The sequence below is a fragment of the Antechinus flavipes genome, chromosome 1 (assembly GCF_016432865.1).
Source record: "Antechinus flavipes isolate AdamAnt ecotype Samford, QLD, Australia chromosome 1, AdamAnt_v2, whole genome shotgun sequence".
NCBI lineage: Eukaryota > Metazoa > Chordata > Mammalia > Dasyuromorphia > Dasyuridae > Antechinus > Antechinus flavipes.
The window spans coordinates 538,422,276-538,446,070 of record NC_067398.1 but is presented as its reverse complement, the minus strand read 5'-3'; the positions used below and the strand labels follow the sequence as shown (position 1 = coordinate 538,446,070).

Genomic DNA, 23,795 nt, shown 5'->3' with positions numbered 1-23,795 from the left:
TCATGTAATTAATATTACATATTATGGACATGTGTGGTTTTTTTTTCTTATTTTAAGTTTCGTGGGGGCAGGAATAGTGTTTTAACTTAGTTTTTACATCTCTTTCCATGACCAGTACAATGCTTTACATATACAATAGGAATGTAACAAATATTCCTTGGTTGGATGAATTAATGAATGATTTACTATTTAATCAATTAAAAGCACTTGCAACCATAAAATACACAGTTGTAACAATAGTTGTATCCAAGAAGTAAAATCTCCTCTATTTTCCTCTAGTGTTTATATCTACTGAAAATACTTATATAAGAAAAATGTATTATTTCTATTAGCACAATAGCATTATTCCTCAGTCATTCAAAAATCAAGTGGCAATATATATGTTCTAAATATCTACCAAAGTAAATACAATATTGAGTCCATTGGACTCTACAGTTTCTGATTATTTCACATTTGTTACCAACAAAAGTTAAAGTGAGAAAATAATCAGGAACAGCTTTCATTAATGTTCTAGTATTTTTCCCAAAATAAATTTTCTCTTAAAATTTTGATATTTTGAAGATTTAAAGTAGCAAATACTACTCGTAGCTAAAATAGGAAAGTTGCTTTTTTTTTCACTTGGAACTTTAATTGACTCATCTATGAAAATAAGCTAAGACACAAAGCAATCAAAATCAATATAGCATTAATAGAAAGTCAATGGATTTGTTTTCCAGCTCTATCACCAAGTGTGTGAGAGTCTTTATCAAGGCAATTTTCCACTCTTTGTCATAATTTCCTCATCTGAAATATGAAGGGGCTAGACCAACTAAAGTCTAAGCTCCCTTCTATAGCTATCAAATTTTATTTTCCCAATAGGAACTATATAGCAAAACTAAATAAACAGGGCAGTGGGGAAAAGATTTTTATATACACTATTATATACCTTCTTTGTCTTTTCCCTTGATTTTCTGAGAATCTGTATTTTGTGGGAAACTTTGTTTCTAACATGCAGATAACTGAGAACCTGAAACAAGAGTTAGGAGAAGGATTGATAAGGGCTGGCAGAATAAAAATTCTACAAGATGAATAAAATTTCCGCAGACCAAATGATGTTGAAAATAATGTAGATGGCTGACTTTTAAAAAAAAAATTGATTTCCTTCCTTAATTCCAAATCCTTCTAGCTTTTATGCTAGGTACCATCTAGCCTACAAGACTTTAATACCTGAAAAGGATTTAAGAGTGAGGCCTCGTGATATGATATGACACTTATAACACTCTGATAAGTAAGGACTCCTACTTGTAAAATAAACATCTTAGCTTGGTATAACAGAAAGGTAATGAAAGTTTGGCTGAAGAAGGAAAAAGGAAATGTAAGCATCTAGAAAGAATACTTGATTTTAATGACATCTTGAAATTACACATCTAAAAATGAATTGCAATTCACACTTTCTAAAGTTTATTATCCTAAGGAATATTACATACATTTTTCCATTAAAATTCACAAAATATTCTGTGCCTTTTAAAAGACTTTTAAAAATATTCTGTCACTTAACAATCTTACTACTAAAAATCTAAAGTCAGGGCACATTAAAACATATTCAAATATGATTAGTACCCTATTACAGAGGAAGAAGAAAGAGTCAGTTTTCTTCCAAGAGAAGCTCATTCGAATTTCTTATATTTAACTCTTTTAGATGGTTTAAAAAAAACAAACACCAGGTGGGGAAATAGATATTAATATGATTATTTTTTCCATTCTTCATTATAATTTTGGAATTTTTCATCCATATTGCCACATTATGTGTAACTACCACAAATAACAGTGTTTAAAATTCAAGTATCATATGAAATCCTTAATTTTTCTTATAATCCACATTTTTAAGCATCTATGCCACAGCAGCATACTCCTTGTTTTGTTCATTGTTATCATTTTCCTGTGGACTAGTGATTTTAACTTCAGGCCTTGGTGGTCTTTGAGGATCTGATTCATCCTAGTGAAAAAGGTATCAAAACAAAATTATTTAATCCTTTAGGTTGCACAGATAATAAAGAAGAATATATATGCAGGGAACTTAAATCATTCACCATTCCATTTAAATAAACAAATCTTTATACAAAATTATAATTTTAAAAAATTCCCATGAGTCATATTTTCAATGGCTTTTTTATTCTTTCATTTTCATAATCAACATGCCAGGTTTTGAAAGCAATGGGTTCTCTTCTTCAACTTTCCTTTTTCTGACCACAACCTACCCAGTTCCTCTTTCTTATTTATCAGCCTCAGTTTTCCTGATTTTTTCTTCTGCCCTTTCAAATTCTCTCTTTCATTGAGATTTTTGAGCTTCGCACATTTCTAGGAAAGGGGAGGGGAAAATATACTGCAGTCCCATTCCCAAGACACCTCAGCCCTACCCCAACACCACCCAATACTTAATTCCCTTCCATTTTTGTCCATTAAAAATATAAGTATTCTTTGAAACCTATTGTCTGATTTGATAAGAACAATGCAAAACCAGCAGGTACTTATAAAAAAAACCCAATAGCACTAGATGCTTCTACTTCTTGGCACATTTATTGGTTTTTATTATGTATAGGGGTATGTGTGTGTGTTCATGTTTATGCATATGTGTGTAAATTAAATTTAGATCAGCGATAGTAGATAGACTAGATAGGGATAGAGCTAGACATATAGAAGCTATGGGAGTAAGTGGGGTCAAGTGATTTTATCTCAGTGGGGGATATTCTTTGTATACTCTGTAATTTATAGTCTTAGGAAGTTTCTAGGGACTAAGCAATTCATTCACTGTTCCACAGCTAATATATGCCAAAGACAGTTCTTGAACTTCTCTTCCAGACTCCAAGATTGTGACTCTACTCACCATACAATGTGTATGTGTTTTTAATATGTGTGTGTGTGTATACATATATATATATATGTATATATATACACACACAGTTTCTCTTCATCTTATATATTATATTGCAGACTTCATTATATTGCTCTTCATCTTTAAGGTTTCTATAGGTCCTATTTTTCTTCAACTAGACAGTAAGCTCTTAACTAAGCTTAAGAGCTCTTAAGCAGGAACTGTGTCTTACACTTCTCTAAATCTCTTACATATGTGTGCTTAGTGACTTGCACAGAATAACTCAATAAATATTACTATCTATTTACTATATCTACTCTACTTTTTCATTTAAATGTTCTTAAGAAGACAATTACAACAGACTTGGCCTGGAAATGCCTTCGCATCCAGAGAAGAACTCATTGTTATGGAGACTAGATACTGAATGCAAATCAAAGCAAACTATTTTCATTTTTTTTTTGGTTTGTATTTTTCTTTTACAACATTATTAATATGAAAATATGTTTGAAATATATAGACTATATCAGACTGCTTGCTATCTTGGTGAGGAAGGAGAGAAAGAAAGGGAGGAAAGAGGTAAAATTTGGAACTCAAAATCTGACAAAAATGAATGTTGAAGATGTACATGAAATTAGAGAAGATAAAATACCATTAAGTAAAAAAAAAATGTGCTTGAGAGTCAATGTGTATGTACATATATAGATAAAGCTGGATAGCATGTATTTGGATATAGATTTATCTGTATAGAGAGATATATTCAAATTCAGTTACACTTTCAACTGTACTTGGAGACCTAACTATTCTGTAAAAAATAGAACTTACTTATTAAGAATTCTTTGGCAAAGTCAAGTCTCTTTCTGGCTAAAAAAATAATTACCTTCTAATTATCATTTACAGAAATTTGGACTTTCATATATTTGGCTTGTTAAGCAGGTAATGTTGCTGCTGGCTGAGCACAAATCAAATTCACCATTACAAGAGAGCAGCCAAAAATGTTTGTAAGTTCTTGAGGGAAGGGACCCTGTCTTATTTTGTAGTTCCCACAACATACCCACAAACATATAATAAAAAAGTAGAAAACTAATACCTCCTTCGGACCATCACCATCACCATCACCTTTTGCTAATGTTATCTCTTCATTTTGCTCTTGATGATGCTCATCATTGTTAACCTCATCCAATTCCTCACCATTTTCTTCATTTGTGCCACCATTTACTCTAGGGGGATCAACATTCCCTTGTTTAGGACTTGCTTCCGCTTCTTTGTCTTCAGGATCACCATTTATTCCTGACAAATTTTCCTTCTCTTCTTCCTTCTCTTCTTCAATATCCTCATTTTCTTTCCCTCCACCTTCTTCCTCATATATTATTTCTGCTGGTCTCTAAGGAATCAAAAGAAACATGGTCATTTCTTCTGAATTTTTAACAGCCACACATATAAATAAATATAATAAGTGTCCTAAAATTCTTAATGTAGTTTTAAGCAATGCTTATTATATTTTTCTATATAACATAATAGGTATGTTGTCTAATGTTCTGTAACATAGAAAATTGTAATGTTTATACACACACACACACACACACACACACACACACATATATATATATATATATATATATATATATATACCTATAAATATGTCTTTCTTCTTGACATACTTACTTGTATGTATTATATATAAAGGCAATGTGTATGTGTGTGCTCATATGCAAGTGTTTGTAGACAATATATGTGACTATGTATCTAGCTATATATCTATATGTAAATAGACACATATATGTGTTTGTAAATATATAAACATATAAATGAAGAGCTATGTCATACTTCTCCTGATAGGCAGGGAATAGTTTCAGGAACTTTCCTGAAACTCCCAATTCTAACAGATGGCCAAACACAAAAAACTATTTTGATGCAAATAAAAATCCAACCGTCCCTCTCTGTCATGTGAATTTCGGTTCCATCCCTCAGGCACTAAGCATTTAGTATGTTCAAGGCAAAATGCTAGATGCTGCCAATACCACCAAAAAATAAGAAAGAAAAGAAAATCAGTCCCTTTCTTTAAGAAGCTTGTGTGTAAGTTTCTTCTCTGGGATTACTGCTTTATTACAATTGGGGAAGGACATGTCAAAATACTCCAGCAACTTTGCCAAGCAAACCCTAAGAACAGTATGAGAAAATGAAGATTCAGACATGACTGAACAACCAAATGACAACAACATTATCAATATATATTGTGTCTCTATTAGACTTAAAGGTTCATAAAATCTGAGATCATATCTTATATTATCAGGAAGATAGGAAAGCACTGTGGATAGAGCTCCAGGCCTAGAATCAGGAAGATGAGTTTGCCTCAGTTTCTTTAACTGTAAAATTGGAATAATAAAAACAACTATCTCTCACAGTTGGTTAGGAGGATGGAATTAAAAATAATTGTAAAGTACTTAGCACTGTACCACACTGTACATGGTATACAGTAAGCTCTATATAAACATAAGCTAAATTTTATATCTCCCTCAGTGCCTTTTAGCACAGTTATCAGCTATTAATAAATTATTATGAAATGAAAATCAATTGGATTTCTATATGTTCATCCTTTTTAGAAGAAAAGCGTCTACAAGAGTTATTTTTTTTCCTTTTTTCCACCAAGAAAAATATTGTATTCTTCCCATAGTTTCAACTTTCCCTAAGATCAAAAGATCTTTTAGAAAATCCCAGAACATTGTCTATGAGAATTTTTCTATATTTATCTTATTTGTCAATAATTAATAATTCTGATCATCTGAATACACTCTCGAGGATTATGTAGTCCAGATAAACAAATCTGTGTCTGTATATTGACTTTTCAATCAATGTCATAAGGCATAACTATTCAAATAATAGAGAGAAGCAGTGTGGTATAGTAGAAAGTACATTGGCTTTGGAGTCAGAGGACTTAGATTCAAACATTACCTCTGATAATGAATAAGTCACTTCATCTTTCTAGGTCTTATTGCCTCATTTGTGAAATGAAAAGATTGGATTGGAGGATGCCCAGTCTCCCCTTTCTGGATTTAGATCCATGATCCCACTGAAGCAGAAGTCTTAGAGAAGAGTAGAACTCATGTATGAAGTATTCAGGCTCTGCTTATTCTCCATCACCATGAAGATGATTTGCTTGGGCTTCAGTTCCTTCGTTCCTGTCTCAATTCAGCAACTACCTCTATCATCTACCCCATTCAGTTTCATACTTCTCTTTTTCCTTTTGCTTCTATCTGTCTGATACCTCTGTTTCTCAAGTCTATGTTCTCCCAGGTAATCAACTAGACTTGCTCTAATGTACATGCTACTCAGAAACCCCTTCTCCAGTTCCTAAATTACACAAATGCATTCTATCATGAACTTTATGGAGATAATAAGAAACTACTAATTGTTTGTCTATTATATGTGTTTAAGTGCATTAGTGAAATAATACAAATATTTAAACAGAACCAATACACTAGCATACTATAGCTCTTTGAAAAATATTGTTGTATAGCATTTTCCTCTTTTTTGTTATTTTTCTTGCATTTTGTTTTCTTTCTCATTTTTCTTTTTGATATGATTTTTCTTGTGTAGCATGATTATTGTATAAATGTATATATATGTATATATATTGGATTTAACATATATTTTGACAAGTTTAACATTTTGGATTAGTTGCTATCTAAGGGAAGGGGTAGGAGGATGGAGGGGAAAATTTGGAATACAAGGTTTTGTAAGGGTCAATGTTGAAAAATTATCCATGCATTGAAAATAAAAAGCTTTAATACAAAATAAAAAGAAGAAAAGAGAAAGTAATGTTGTAAAAATATACTCTCTCCAAAAAAATAATTTCCCTTTGTCTTAAAAATTAACTTACAATTAACTTTTAAAAAAAGAAAAGAAATCACTTCAGCTGAAGTTTCACTAAATATCCAACAAAAAAGCAAAATAACAAAAGACTGGAATAGTAAATGCTAGAAATGTTGATACACTAACGCATTACTAGTAGAGTTGTGAATTGATACAACCATTCTGGAAAACAAATGCCCACACCATTTCACCCAGAGAATCTGTTCCTAGTCCCAAGGAGACCAATGACAAAAAGGAAGAACTCATGTACACCAAAACATTGAAGCAACAGTTTTTTGTGATAGCAAAAACTGAAAACCAAGTAGATATCCACTTAGTTAATGGCTAAAAGATCATGGCATATGAATATTAACAGAATATTATGTGTTCTAAGAAAAGGTGGAAGTCATAAATACAGAAAAGTTTGGAAAAACTTATTTGAGCTGTTACAAAATGAAGTAGGCAGAAAATCAGTAATTAGAATCATGTAAATGAAAGAAACATGTCAGTGATGGCATTTGATTTCAGTTGTTCCTAACTCTAAAGCCAGTTGTCTAATGACTAAAACACATTACTTCTTATTACCATATAGAAAATGAAAATATCCATTTACCTATCTTTTTGCCTATCTACTTATTTCTATGAAACCATAACCTCTGCATCAAACATCTCAAACTGAAAGTCTTATAAGCATCTACAAATGAATATGTCCAAAACTGAGCTCATCTTTTCCCCAAAAACCTATCCCAGATTCTTCCAACCCTCCCTTCAACAAAGCTCACAAGTTGGCATTATCTTCATTGCCTCCCTTCGTCCTTCCTTCCCTCTCCCTCCCTCTCTTCCTTGTCCCTCTCCCTTCTACCCCACTTCTCTCTTTTATTTCCCCTCTCTCCTCCCCTCCTTATTCAATGTTGCCAAACCAACATCTCTCCAATATGCCCACTACTCTCTTCTGATCTTGCCACCACCTCAGTACAGGCCCAATACAATTAAGCTAGGTGACTTAGTATCTTAGTATATGAGGTGACTTAGAGCTCTGGGCCTGAATTCAGGATGACCTTACAGATACAAATACTAACTAGCTGTGAGACTCTGGGCAAGTCATTTAATCCTGTCTGAGTTTAAAAATATGAGCTGGAGAAGGCAGTGACAAACCACTCTATATCTTACAAAGAAAAACCTCAGAAGAGGTCATTAAGAATAGGTTACAACTGAACAACACAGTGCCTGGCACATAGGAGATGCTTAATAAATGCTTATTAATAGACTATGAACTTTTCATCATTTCTTTTCAGCTTGTTCTGATTAAAAAAATTAATTGTTCAAAAAATATAAGCCCAAAATATCAGACATTTAATTTCATATAACAATTCAAATTATAATGAAATAATATCCAAGTTACTACTTTTGTTGCCTTTAGAAAGTCACTAACCTCTATGGGCCCTCAGTATCTTCAATTACAAAATAATAACGTTATAGCAGATGACCTCTACAAAATTTAATTCATATGTGAGATATAATGAGAAAGAGACAGAGACAGAAAGAGGACAAAGAGACAGAGAGAGTGGCAGAGAGATAGACAAGAAGAAACACAAAGATAGAGACAGAGGCAGAGAAAGAGACAAAGACACACAGAGAGACAGACAGAAACAGACAAAGACAGAGAGATAGCCATGGGGGAGGGAGGGAGGAAGAGAGACAGAGACACAGAGAGACAAAGAGAAATAGAGACAGAAAAACAGAGACACAGAGAGATAGACAAAGACACAGAGAGATAGACACAGAGAATACATCATAAACACAGAGAAAGTGAGAAAGACAGAGATCGAGAGAAACAGACAGACAGAAAGAGAGAGAGAGGAAAAGAGAGAGAGAGAGACAGTTATCTGATTTACTAATCTCTATTTTCAGATACTAAATGAAATGCTGTCAAGTTTGTTCAAAATACTTAAATTGATGAAAACTGAAAATGTGAATGAATGAATGATAAAAAAGCATCTGATAAATGCTTACTATGTGTTAAGTAGTGTGTTAAGCCCTAATGCTACAAATAGAAATGGCAAGACAGTACTAGCATATATAGAAAAAGTCAAGAGAGAGAGAGACAGAGACAGAGAGAGGAAGAGAGAGAGAGAGAGAGAGAGAGAGAAAGAGAGAGAGAGAGAGAGAAGAGGAGAGGAGAGAGAGAGAGGAGAAGAGGAGAGAGAGAGAGGAGAGAGAGAGAGGAGAGAGAGAGAGAGAGAGAGAGAGAGAGAGAGAGAGAGAGAGAGAGAGAGAGAGAGAGAGTGTCCAACTTCAGAGCAGGTAAAAAAACCCTGGAAATCCTAAAAATTCAGGGAGCCAGGGTTTCTTAGGTTAGATATGTAAATCAGACAACAATATCAGGACTCCAGAGCCTAAACATGGGGCAGATGATAAGACCTGGTAGTACCCTATCTCATTGAAGGGAATAAGGTCTTGTGCTCTCATCTCATCAAGCTATCTAAGTACTCAAGTAGCTCAGATGAAGGAGGAAGGCCAGGGGGGAAAGAGCTCCCAGAGGCAGTGAATCATCCATCTGAGGATTCCCAGACTTGGAAAAGTTGGAGAAAGAGGATAAAGGAGACAGCTATCAGTGACACCTCTTCAAACACCCAACTATCCTAGACTATGACTATCAACCAGGCAACTATTTCCAAATGCCAGGCTGTCTGCATAATAGAAACAAAATATCTGCACAATTAGACTACATATGTTTTCATCTAACTGTTACTATGTAAACACAACTATCATCATCATATTAATATGATACAGTCACCATGATCCTCAGGACTTGGTAAAACTGGGTGATCTCTTTAGACCCTACATAGTGGAAGGATGGAGTAGAATGGATATTCTACAATGACTTGAGAAGAAAACAGGAAACTCAGTACCATCAGAAGAGGAGACGGAGATAGCCAAAGGAGGACAAATGAACAAAATGAAATCTTAGCATGCTCACAGCTAGGTAGTACAGTGGAGAAAATGCTGGACCTGGATTCAGGAAGTCCTGAGTTCAAATTTAACCTCAGATACTCACAGAGTACATACAAAGTTTTATGAATTGGGCATGTTATTTAAACTCATTTTAACTCAACTTCCTCAATTGTAAAATAGGAATAATACTAGCTGCTACCTCCAAATATTTCTTGTAAGAATCAGAAGAGATAATACTTGTAAAGCATTTCGCACAATGCTTATTTAAATGCTTATTCCTTCCCCTTCCCCTATAAGAAATGTTGTAAGAAACAATGTTAGAGAAATCTAGGAAGATTTTTGCAAACTGGCACAGAGTGAAATGAGCAGAACAAGAAAAACAATTTATGCTATTAACAATAATGCAAAAACTAACAACTTTAAAAGCATTCACAGCACAATGATAAGCACAAAGGTATGATTTCAAAGAGCCAAGGATAAAGAATGTTATCAGGTTAATATGCATAATGAAAGAAAATTATTACTTTTCAATTGAGAGAGATAATATTTTTAAAGAAATCTGTGGCTAGGAACCCTAAAACTTGCTTCAGTACTCATTAGGAATATATATATAATTTTAAAGTTTCAATTTTTTTAATAAAATAAAATAGACTCAAGGCTCTTATACATACATAAAATCAATCCATCATTCTACCTCAAGTCCTTTCTTCCAAACACCAAGTAAAACCATGATAAACTCTCCTTCCACATGTGATAATCAGACTTTATTTTAAAGTCTTAAAAATAAAATAAAATAGCCTCAAGGCTTTTTATAAATCCATAAAATCAGCCTATCATCCCATCTAAAGTCCTTTTTTAAATCTCCAAGTAAATTTAGGTTAAGACTCCCTCCACCTTTCCATAAGTGACAATCAGACTTAAGTTTACTATTTCATGAACTCTTGAGTTCTTTCTAGGCAGTCCATAAGGTTCATTTTAACCTTATTCCACTTGTACAAAACTGATGATAGAAGGTGCACACAGTGTAACTTGACGAAGGCTAATACCATCCCCAAGAAATGATCCCAAATACCGTACATCGCTTGGACAAGGCTTACAACTTTAGTTTCCCCAGAAGTGCAAGGTTTGAGATCAACCACTCGGTTCCCTCCAGACTGCTAAATTTTTTGCATACAAAATCTTTGAAGAATTCTCTTCTATATTTTCATTCAACTATGGATACATTTGTGGTAGGGAAGCAGTTGACCACAAACAATCAAAAGAAACCCAAGAATAAGTAGGTGGCTCCAAGGATAACCTGGACAGATTCACACTCCTATTATCATCTATGCTAAGTACAGAATTTTACAATTTCCTCTTATGCCATCTTCCATTGAAATCCCATTGAGAACAAAATATTCTGCATGCCAAAAACTAGACCACAATAAGACAGGAAATATCTGAAACTTTATTTTACTGAGTATTGACAGTACAATTGTCTAGCTAGAACCCAGAAATGCATAAACATGTGTTAAGCAACTAATGTGTACCCGTGTTAAGCACTGAAGAAAGAAAAAGAGAAAATGTACTATTATCACATCAATAAGCATGAAATTCTACATATTACTATTCATATTAAAATAGAAGAAAAATCTATTTTTCTTTCTTAACAGCTGAACTTGTCTTAAATTTTTAAAATGATAATAAAAATCATATGGGCACATTGACATAGGAGAGAAAGGTACCAAGAAATAAAGCATTCTAAATTATAAAAGAAAATACTTCACCTTATTACAAATATATTCTTGTCTTTCATTTTACATCTTGCCAGGAGCAAATTATAAATGGCTAACTTTAATACAAAGAAAAGAAATTTTTTTGAAAACCAGTTATGGTCAATTCATTCCCTAAATTCATACTTCTGTTTCCTCATCTGGCTAAAAATCATTAAAATTATTAACAACCTTATTTAGTTTATCCTTTTGCCAGATGATTTCTATGAAATTTTCCTAGTACAGCTATTTGATTAGTCCTCAGGGAAGCCACATCTCATTAGCTCTAGTTCCAAAAATTCAAGGATATGTTAAAAGTCTGATCTGATCAATCTGAATAAAGCAGTAAGATTAGGTAAAAGACTTATAATCCTTTAAAATTTCTCAGGTCTTGCACAAAATATATTGGTACGACAGTCCTAACAACTCAAGGCAAAAACATTGCTATGACATATTTGTAATGAATAAATGAAAAGCAATATGCTTTTTGGTGTAATCTCCTTTGAAGGAGGCATTCAATTATTAAAGATGTTTCCAGTGTGCACATCAATCAATCCATCCCCAGAAGGGACACTACTTTTTTTTTCACACATATCCAGAAAAATCTATACTTGCCTGATCATTTATAAAGAAGTCAAAGGACAGTCTTTTTGCTATGGGGAGTGTGACCACAGTAGAACAAACCTTTGTATGGTCAAAGTGAAGGACAGAAGCCAAAAGAGAAATTATAGGTAAGAAAATTATTGAAAAGCAACCCAATTTTCTTCTTTTCACTCAAATTCCTTTGGTGTGCCTCACAAATACTATGATTTATTAAGGAGAATGGGACTTCGTCTATAGCCACTGAACTGAATCCAATTATTTCACTTGTAGAAGAAAGAATTTCTACAGTGATAAAATGTTATCAATTTCATTGCTCTATTATCATCATTTCATCAACTTCAAATAACAATCTTATCACTTCTTTGATCCTTCTCTTTCTTTCAATATAAATTTTAAGCCCTTTTTGTTTGCTTTAGCATTCATTATCAGCCCCAAGTTCCCTAATTCCAAATACAATCCAATATTTTTTTCCACTATGATAAGATGGAGTAGGAATGTCACACAAAAAGATTCCTCCTTAAGGTTATATACTATGCATTTTTATATAAAATCTGTCAATATGTCAAAGATGTGTGATGACATCAATGTAGAAACTCCTTCCACTAATAAAGGTCACAAGGCATCTAAAGCTGAGAGATTAAGTGACTTGTCTAAAATAGTTAGTGTCCAAGGAAAGATTCAAATTCATTTTCCAAGCCCATGTCTAGACTATGCACTATTCTATACTGTTCTCATGATCTACATTGGAATAACAAGTATATACAGATACAGATATATATTAATATTACATATATGTTGTGTATATTTGTGTGTACAATTTCATTCAAATTGTTCATTCAACAAACATTTCTTAATTATCTGTTGTATGCAAGATGCTCTGCTAAATTCTGGGAATACAAAGATGAAAAACAATGGAGCTTCTTCCCTCAAAAAGCTTATACTCTGAGAGATATGAATAAATAAATAAGTTATAATGTAATAGTAGTGAAGAAAAGATCAAGAAAACAAAAAAAATATGGGGCTGCAGATAATTTTGGCTAAGGGATCATAAAGGATTTATGCATTTAGATTTGAAAGGAATTCTTAATGATGTCATCCAATCCAATGGTCTCATTTTTCAGATAGATAAATTGGGTCCCAGGAAACATACATGACTCATCCCAGTTCACACAATGCTCACCCAAACTGGATCTAAACAAGAAAGCAAAAGATTATGCAAGTGGCAAGAGTAGCCGGGAAATGCATTTTATGCATTGAGCATGACCTGTTTGGACATCCAAAATAAGGAGAGGAATATTAACATTTTAAAATTGCCACTAATCAGTTTGGAGATAGTATCATGCAAGATACTAGTTCTAAAGTCAGAGGACTTGAATTCCAATTCCATTTATGACTCTTGTCTAACTGTGTGATCAAGTTAAACTGCAGTTTAACTTTCCTAGGTCTCAGTTTCTTTATTTGTAAAATAAGAGGAGTGAAATGGAGTAGTTCTGGAAACTTCTCCAAGTCTATATCTATGATCCTATAATTCTTTAAATATGGCATGTATAAAGGGTTGAAGTATGGAATTAAGCTATAAAAATATGCCAGAACCCTATTGAGGGCTTGCAATGCCCAATTAAGTAATTTATTTTATTCTATGAGCAGTTAGGAGCTACATGAATTTGTAAATAGAGTAATATGATTTTCCCTGGACAGCTATTTAAGGATGAATTAGAGAGGAAAGTTACTAAAACCAAGAGATTAATTAGGAGACTCTTCAAATAGCACAGGTAAGAGTTGATGAAGGACTGATAATAGACCAGGGATTGTGAGAGAGATCACAGTGATAGAATATATAAGATTTTGCAATCAAATGGATATACAGGCAAGAAAATAAAAAATTACTCTAAGGTTTCAAGCCTGGATAGCTGTAAGGAAAGTGTCCTAAACAGAGGCAGGGATAGAAGGAAGGTAAATTATTTTAGTGGCAAAGCAGAGACTTTAAGGTAAGAAGATGGATATTATTATGTCTAATCTGATTCAAGGGATAGACAAACAACTGAACTGAGAATGCTGAATTTATGAACCTGGGTTTGAAATTGGGCTCTACTTCTTGCATATTTTATGATGTTGTATAAACCTCTTCACTTCAGCGTCCTCATCTATAAAATGTTGACCTCTGAGATCGCTTCCATCTCTAACTATATGTTATCCACATTTAACAGATAGGCAACTGACATATAGCCAATTAAATGACCTCCTGGAGTCATAGAGTAACCAAGTTAGAATTAGAATTCAAGCTCTAGAGATGCCAATCTTCCTACTTGTCTGAACACTTCAAGGATTCATGATTTAATCAGTGTGGCTACTTCCTAATCATGATGCTGATTCACAATTTTTTTGAGTGATTAAAGCAAAAAAAATAAAAACACCCAAAAAACATCATTTGGTAGACTGCCCTTTGGCAATGAACATCACTGCAGCACATTAAACTGAAACTTCCATACAGGGGCCACAACAGCTGGTCAGAGGGAGATGGAAGAGGCCTTTTCCTGGCATTGAGGCAGGACTCTGTTGCTTTACCCACACCCTGACGTGAGTAGGAGTTGCTGGCTTACAGGACAGGTTCCTAGAAGGACCTCTAAAAACAGCTGCACAAAACCCCTTAAGTTTGGGAACATTATACCTTCTATCCTACCCTATTTTAACAAAGAGTTAAAAGCCAAATAATAGGTTGGGGAAATAAGAAAAAGTTTCTAACCACAGAAAACTACTATTATGACAAGGAAGATCAAAATACACACTCAGAAAGTCAAAACTCCTACACTCAAAGCCTCTAAGGAAAAAAAACAGAATTGGTCTCCAGGCACTGAAAAGCTCAAAAGGAATTTTGAAAATCAAATAAGGAAGGTAGAGGAAAAAATTGGGAAGAGTAATGAGAATGATTAAAAGGAGAATACAAAAGGCTAATGAGAAGATTGCTTTAAAAAGCAAAATTGGCCAAATGGAAAAGGAAATACTAAAGCTCACAAAGGAAAATAATTCTTTAAAAATTAAAATTGAACAAAAGAAAGCAAATGAGTTATGAGAAATCAGGATACAATAAGCAAACCCAAAATAATGCAATGTGAAATATCTCATTGTAAAAGCAATTGATCTGGAAAAGAGATCCAAAAGAAATAATTTTAAAACTATTAACCTACCTGAAATAATGATTAAAAAATAGCCTCGACATCATCTTTGAAGAAATTATCAAGGAAAACTAATATTGTAGAATCAGAGGGTAAAATAGAAATTGCAAATATCCACCTATCACCTATCACCTACCCAAGTATCACCTATCAAAAGATCCTGAAAGAGATCCCATAATGAAAACTTCAGGAATATTTTTGCCAAATTCTGGAACTCCCAGAACAAAGAGGAAATATTGCAAGCATCCAGAAGGAAAACAATTCAAGTATAGTAGACCCACAGTCGGGATAACACAAAATTTAACAGCTTCTACATTAAAGTATCAGAACTAGGATTACATTCAAGAATTACCTACCCAACAAAAATGAGCTTAATCCTTCAAGGGAAAAGATCGACATTCAATGAAGTAGAAGACGTTCAAGTATTCATGATGAAAAGACAAGAGCAGAATAGAAATTTTGATTTTCAAATACAGAACTCAGGAAAAGCACAAAAGCATTTCCGTAAAGGGAAGTCATAAGGTAATTAACAAGGTTAATCTGTTCACATTCTTACATAGAAAGATGATACTTGTATTCATAAGAACTTTCTTATTATTGTGGCAGTTAAAAGGTGTATAGGCAGAGGGAAAAGGGGTGAGTTGAATATGAATGGAAAATATCTTTAAAAAATAAACAAAATCAAGTGGTGAGAAAGGAATATACTGGAAGAAAGAGAAAGGTAAACTAGAATGGTATGAATTATCTTCCACAAAAAAAGGCAAGGAAGAGTCTTTATAATAAGGGAAGAAGGGGAGTAAAGGAGTGAATGAACCTCTCATCAAAATTGGCTCAAAAAGGAAATAACATACACATTCATTATGGATGTAGGAATCTATCTTATTCTACATGAAAGTAGGAAGGGAAGGGAATAGGAAAAAGGACAAGGTGAATAAAAGAGAAGGCACATTGGGGGATGGGCTGGTCAGAAGCAAAACATTTTTGAAGAAGAAAAGGGTGAAAAGAAAGAGAGAATGAAATAAATAGTGGTAAATACAGTGAGCAATAATAATTATTAAAAGAATTTTGAAGCAAGATTTCTGATGAATACCTCAATTCTCAAATGTATCTCGTTTGATCTAACAATCCCAAAAGAAGATTTAAAAAAAAGTAAAAGAATCTTTATGAATAAAAAGAAATCAACTTTTTTCTCGGGAAAAGAATTGGAAATTGAGGGGATTGGCCATAAATTAGGGAAAGGCTAACTAAATTGTGATGTGTGATTATGAAAGAATATTGTTGTTCAATGAAATGATGAGCAGGATATGATCAAAAAAATCTGGCAAGTTCTCCATGAACTCAATCAAAGTGAAATGTACTATGCACATAGTAATAGCAATGTTGTAGGATGATCAATTGTGAATAACTTTGCTATTCTCAGCAATACAGTGATTTAAGACTACTTTGAAGGACTTATGATAAAACTTCTGTCCACAGCCAAAAAAAGAACTAACTGTGTCTAAACATAGTCGGAAGCATACTTTTTTATACTGTCTTTTTTTTTTTCTTGAGAGTTTTTTGTGGTAGTGTGAGATAGATATTTCTTTTGCAACATGACTTTTATGAAAATGTTTTGCACAACTTCACATGGGCCTTCTCAAAGGGGTAGGGAGTCTTGGAAGGAAAGAAGAAAATCTACACCTCAAAATTTAAAAAACAAATATAAAAAGTTGTTTTACATGTAACTGGAGAAAATAAAAACATTAAAACTTAAAAAAAAGAAAGAAAAAGAAGCAACCACTGAGTCACAGGTCCTTTCTACACTAATTTTTTTTGTAGAACTAAAGAATTAAAATGCTCCCTTGTAGAATTAAACTACTACCTTAGACCAGGAATGAGCATATGAATAGCTTACATTAGTAGACGGCTTCATAGTTACCATGTGTGTATGAATAAATGTATACACACACATGCACACACATACACTTTATGCTATTTGCTCCTGTAAAAACCTTCTGCAATAGCTTAGGACAATTATTATCATCTCCCCACATAAATAAGGAAACTAAAGTTCAAAGAAGTTAACATACTTTTCCAAAGTCAGAGAATGAGTGAATTGTCGATAAAATGAATTCAAGTTTAATATTCTTTCCAAAACACTGCTGCCCAGTGAAGTCTGGACGTAAAGTCTAAAGAAAACTTATCCATATAGCAAAAAGGACGATCCCAATCATCCCCTTTGACTCATAATTCTATGAAATTGTATCACTTAATTTCTAATTCAATATCTCTCTAAACATATATATAGCCTAATTCTCCAAAAAGACAGCATTTTCAATAAAAAAAAGAAAAAATTTTCAGAATGCAAAATTCCTAATGTAAAAAACATCTAATAAAAGTGATCTTAAAATAAAATAATGCTAGATTTTTATCTAAAAAGGAGGGGGGAAAAGTTAATAATTTAATGAAAGCTGAGAGAGGAAGGAAAGGGCTTCCTAGTGGCAATATAGCTATTGGCTACAAAGACAGTCTGACAAGATTTATCTTAATTACATCACCATGGCACAGTTCATTAAGAGCCACATTATCAGAGAAAGACATATCATTGCAAGGACTATAAATCAGTAAGATTTTTTTTATGTGTATATACTTTAAGGCATTTTTCTTCTTTGTTACTGAAGATATTAATGTCACATATTTCAATCTAAGCTAATTTACTTATAAGTCATTATGGTATAACAAAAGATAACTTAATATTTAACTAGGTTAAAGGGAAAATTATTATCATGATGATGATGATCATGATGATGCTTCACTAGAGTCTAACAAAGTTGTATTCACTATCCTTTACCCCAGTTGTCTATTGGCCTAATGATATTCATTGTACAGGAAACAGCAATGATAATATAAAATAGATGACTATATTTTCAGTTTCATATGATCTGAGATTTAAAGATGGAAGGGATATGAGAGGTAATTTAGTCCAATCTGGCCACCTTCAGATAAGAAAATATCTACAATGCACCACTTCATTAAATCAAGCTTTCCAAAATTATTTAAATAACAAGACAATATGTGAAGAAAAACAGGATTTTTTTTTCCTTAAGATAATATGAGCTCTTACCTCAAGGACTGTGAACTTGTTTAGTTTAATATTTTGACAACCACATTTCAATATTATTTGTTTCCTTTGTAATCCTCTATATTTAAATTTTTGTGCTTGAAAACACTATTCTGAGTTCATGAGTCCAGACTGTCAAATAGCTCAGAAAAACACAGAAAAAATGGCCAAAATCACATATTTTAAAAAAGAAAGGAAAATTCAACTATATAAATTTTTTTTCTGATTTTCCATTATCAAAAACAGTATATGCTATAATGTTTCTAGGGATTGTCATCAGCTCTCTTTTGCTCTACATTCTGCTTCAATTATCACCTCTAATGCAGATTACGACCAAATATATATAACCAGCCCAAAAAAAGATTACTAGTTCAATTCTGGATAAGGTGAGTGTGAAAGGATGGTTGAACTTTAAGATATATATTATTCCATTCATAATGAAGCATAATCATGAAGTAGAAAATAACTCCACTTGGATATCCCACTAACCTCTCAAAATCAATGTGTCTAAAAATAAAACTAATATCTTCTTGCCCAGATTAGTGCCCTCTTTTCCTGCCTTTCTCTTTCTGTCAATGGTACCACCGTTCTTCCAGAAACTTATCTTCAAAAGATTTTAGTGATCTTCTACATTTTCTTCTTTGTCTTTTTATTAGCTGCACAATTTTTCTCAAAACAGGGCCCTCTCTTCTCCATTTTCATGGTCATGGCTCCAGTCCAAATAATTATTACCTCTTGCTTAAATTCTTTCAATATCTTCCCAAATAAGTTTGACTGACAATCTCTTCTAAATTTGGAGATTCTTTTAACATTTTTGGCACTACCATTTTGCTAAGTTTTTTGATGTTCACTCCATCCATCTATATCACTCCATCAAGATTATAAATGTTGAAAATAATTTTTAAAATGACTAAAACCATCACACAGTTTTTCCATGGAAACTAAGATCTCTCACTCAAGCTTGATGTGATTTTTAAAATAAGTTTCCACTTTTCATTATTTTAATAGATTTTTCCTCATTTTTACCCTTTGGATATTTTTTGCTAAAGAAAATAAGGAAAGGGAGCAATTAGGTGGTACTGTGGATAGAGTACCAGCCCTGAAGTAAGAAGTATCTGAGTTTAAATCCAGCCTCAGACATTTAACACTAATTAGCTGTGTGATCTTGGACAAGTCACTTAACCCAAACTGCCTCAGCAAAAATAAATAAATGAATGAATGAATGAATGAATGAATGAATAAATAAATAAGTAAGTAAGTAAATAGATAAATAAATAAATAAATAAATAAGGAAAGTTTTGTATAAACTGCAAAGGGTCTGGTCTGCAGGCACCAAATATACAAGAGTGGAGTCATAGTCTGAAAAAAATGACCCTGTAAAAACTGCATTGACATACTTAAGTCCTTTGCAAAATATTTTCATGTCACATATTCTCAGTTTACAAGTAAATGTTGATTATTCTGACAGTTTCTGTCAGAAAGCCCTGTAGGTCTTGTGATAAATTTACCCTCATCACTGACCCATCACCCCAAAGTCCATAAACCAATGCCAGTCATGGATATTTGCTGATGATACACAAGGGAATCAACAATTGACATTACCTCATCATTAGTTCTAGATGTGATTTAGTGAGAACTAGTATATCAGAGCAGAAGTCTGTAAAAGACAAGAGCTTGGGATCAGCAAGGCAGGTCCTACACAAAGGCATTATCAGCCATATGAGTGGAATGAACTCTTCCCTCCACCCATTTCCACCTATTGACATCCTCCTTCAAGGCCTAATTCAGATGCTACCCCTTTTATGAAAGTTCCCTAATTCTTCCCTCTCCACACCCCAATCAGAAACGACCCTTAGGACCTTTAATTTCTTAGACTACTGTTTGACCTCTTCTACATACTTAAATATTTCTAACTTTTATTAGTTATCTATTTAAGTCCCAATCCCTTATTAGATAATCAACTCTTGAACCTGAATATAATGTTTTCCATTTTTGAATCTCCAAAGATTAGCACAGTACCTTGCACACAGTAAGCACTTAAAAATTGTTTATTAAATAAAACTAGGTTTATGTGGCACAATTGCAATTGGGTCTCAACAAATAAATATTTATTAAGCACCTACAATTTGCCAGACACTGTGCTAAGAATTGGAGATACAAATAAGAGAAAGAAATGGCTGAAGTGAAACAGAGCTGCTAACAGAAAATGTGGTTCCTTAAAAGGTTATGAGATCATGATAAAGATTTTGGAAGGAGTTTGATATTTCATCCTTCAGTCCTCCAATCAGAGGAGAGAGATAACAAGGGTGAGTTGAGAAGGTGTTGCCCATCAACAATGATTCAATTTGTGTAGTAATGAGATTTCAGGTGATCTGTTTTTGGAGTTTATGGAGGGCGAGGCCAGTGGCAGCAAGTCAAGGTAGGAAATGTGTTGCATAAAACCAAACAAATTTGCTGATGGAAAATAGAATTAGCTGATCAAAAATATATTCCCTATCTTCCCATTTCAGCATTTGTCACTTTAATTTTTAGAGTTACTCTTTTGGATTAAGGGAATGACTCTAAAAGGTCCTGTTAAAAAATGTACCTATGACCTGAGAAGATAACATGTTAACCATTAGGATGAGTTAGTTTTTCCATATTCGTTTGCTGTTACCAATAGCAACAGATTATATTTATATTACAGCTTACAAAGTACTTCTTTACTACAACCCTATTAGATAATTCATATAAATATTTTATCTGCATTTTGCAGGTGAGGAAAACAAATATAGAGGGATCATAGCTAGTAAACCACATATGTGGGGCGCCATTTCAGGTCTTTTAATTCCAAGTCCAATAAACCTCACCATGCTATATTGCCTTGAACAGGGCTTTGAAATAGTGGTACACAGGACAAGTAAATGTGATTAGAAAGAGGTGAGAAAGGGCTGTAGTATAGAATTTTGTCCTGAAAGGTCTCAGGCAGTTAGTCAACAACAGGGGGGGGGGGGTAGGTTTGGTGCAAAACAAGGGGAAGGGATACCTTTTATTCATGACTTTAATTCTCTTATCATGATGATGTTAACATAACTCAGGGCAAAGGAACCTCAAAGGAGAGATGGGACTGTGAAAAAAACATGCTCTGCCTACTTCAACATTTTGCTCAAGGCAGATGCTAGAGGATAAAAGAAAGGCAGCATTGGGATAAGAGGCAGTTGGGAATGGCTACAGGACTGAGTGCTAACTCAGATGTTTGTATCCATCATCATGCCTGGAGCCAGGTACAGATGACTGCCAGTTTTACAAAGCTAGCCCTGATCTCCTCTCCCTCTTGCCCTCTCTGCTTTCCTTCCTTCCTCTCTCTTGCCCTTGCCCTGATGCCTCCTTCTCTCCTGCCCCTTTTCCTCCCTCCTTCTCTGTCTGTGTGTGTCTTTCTCTGTGCCTCTGTGTGTCTATGTCTCTGTGTCCTGTGTCTCTCTGTGTGTCTGTCTCTGTGTCTCTGTGTTGTGTGTGTGCGTTTCTCTCTCTCTCCTCTCTATCTCTCCTCTCAGTCTCATACTCCCCTCATTCTCTGTCTCCCCTCAGTCTCTCTCCCCTCAGTCTCTGTCTGTCTATCTCTCTCTGTCTGTGTCTGTCTGTCTGTCTCTCTCTGTCTCCCTCTCCCTTTCTGATCTCTGTGTTATGCATGTGTCTCTCTCTGTCTCTGTTTCTCTGTGTGTGTGTCTCTCCCTCCCGTCCCTTCTTTCTTTCTATCTCTACCTGTGTATCTGTCTCTGCCTCTCTGTCTCTCTGTGTCTTTCTCTGTATGTCTCTCTCCCTCCCTGTCTCTGTCTCTCTCTCTTTCTTTGTGTGTGTTTCTCTCTCCATCTCTCTCTCTGTCTGTTTCTCTCCCTCTCATCCCTTCCCTCACTCCCTTTCTTCCCCTCTCTCTCTATCTTTCCCTCCCCCAATCTCTCCCTCCCCCTTTCTCCTTTTCCCTCTTTTCCTCTCCCTCTCTCAGCAAGTCATTTAACCCTGTTTGCCTCAGTTCCTCATCTATAAAATGAGCTAGAGAAGGAAATGACACTCCTATATCTTTGCTAAGAAAAGCCTGAATTGGGGGGGGTCACAATTTTGTGACTAAAATGACACAAAAACAACATAGTACAATAAAAAGATGCAAACAGATAAAATATCACAAAATGTTTTATCTGTTTGCATCTTTTTATTGTACTATGTTGTAGAAATGCTTGTTTTATTTCACAAATTAAAAATAAAATAAAGCTTGTATACCCAGAAGCTATCATAATGACCTGAACATAATATGTGACCAATGCTTATTACATTTAATAGACTCATTTATAATGCAAAGCAGTCAAAAATTTGCTCCTGTATTTGAGTAATCCATCCATCTCTGGAAAACAAACATTGTTTCCAAATGGGAAGGTATATGTACAAATCTATGGTCATAGCTACCCTTAAGTTTAATTCTGAAGGGACACTCTTTGAAAGCTGATAAATCATTTCTACAACAGCATGTACCATCTCTAATTACCCATGAACTTTCTAGCCTGGCTAGAAATTTGAGGATGAGATAGATAACCTGTTATGCTCAATGACAGGGCAAGTGGTGTCAACGAGTTTCTAAGTCAAGGACTTGAAATGGTGTCTCTCCTTTGGGATCAAAGTTGCAGAGAGGTATATTTCAGTTCCAAGTAAGGAATACTTACGATCAACCAGAGGCAACTAAAAATGGAATGGGTTGGTAGTCGTGGGTTACCCTTCAATCAATGCATCCAATTGCATACTGGAGGATAACCATTTGTTTGCCAGATTGTAGAGGAGATTCTTGGTCAAATATAGCTTTGACTTGATGCTTCAGAAATTTTATAAGAGGGATGGTGAACAAAGACATAGCCAAGGACAAATCTGGAGACATGACCATTCCCAGACTAATATAAAATTCATCCTGAGGTATGGATTGTTTAAAGGCTGTTTGAGCATGCAAAAAATGAAGTAAACATGATAACTTCTGTGGATCATGTGGTCATTAGGCATCCATAACATTATCAAAAGGCATTTCTCAATCTTTAATTGCATGTAAAGTGTGAGATGTTATACAAGAACACTAAAGAAAAGAAACATATCCCAGTTCTCATTTACTACTTGACTACTCACAATGCAACTCACAAACTGATCCTTTAAAGCAATAGAACAACAGAAAATAATATTCAAGCTACTAGCATCATCTAGGGTATGCTCTGTTGTGTACTTCTAGTTACTAAGCCAGTGTGGTGATGAATCTAAAATGTAAGACTTGAGGTTTTTTGGGGGGAGGAGAGGTATAAGTGTTTACTTGTCTGTGTTCCTGAAATGGTACTTTTTCCTTCCTGATCCTTATTTTCAAGAAATAGCCTGCCTAAAGTAAACTGAACAGACACTTTTCATGCCTCCTCTGCTGTAAGACAGCACTTTATAAACAGATCAGATAAGCTCTACACTACAATAACACATTACAATTACAGTCATTGGCTAGCCTGGCATTTGTTCAA

At 34.0% G+C, this 23,795-nt stretch overlaps 1 protein-coding gene across 5 annotated transcripts in view; it reads right to left on the bottom strand.

Annotated features, from left to right (window-relative positions):
• Positions 1 to 745: 745 nt before the first annotated feature.
• The window catches only part of DCDC2 (doublecortin domain containing 2), a 204,081-nt gene continuing 181,031 nt past the window's right edge, over positions 746 to 23,795 (bottom strand). For 3 of the 5 annotated variants that reach the window (XM_051970610.1, XM_051970612.1, XM_051970614.1), the window contains 2 exons: positions 3,939 to 4,232; positions 2,135 to 2,337 (listed from right to left, as the gene is read on the bottom strand). In XM_051970610.1, coding sequence (XP_051826570.1) covers positions 2,170 to 2,337; positions 3,939 to 4,232 — 462 coding nt within the window. In that variant the 3' untranslated portion in view covers positions 2,135 to 2,169. Of the gene's footprint in view, positions 1,007 to 1,028; positions 1,976 to 2,134; positions 2,338 to 3,938; positions 4,233 to 23,795 lie in introns of those variants that run through there. The other 2 variants (XM_051970611.1, XM_051970613.1) reach the window with 2 other exon arrangements.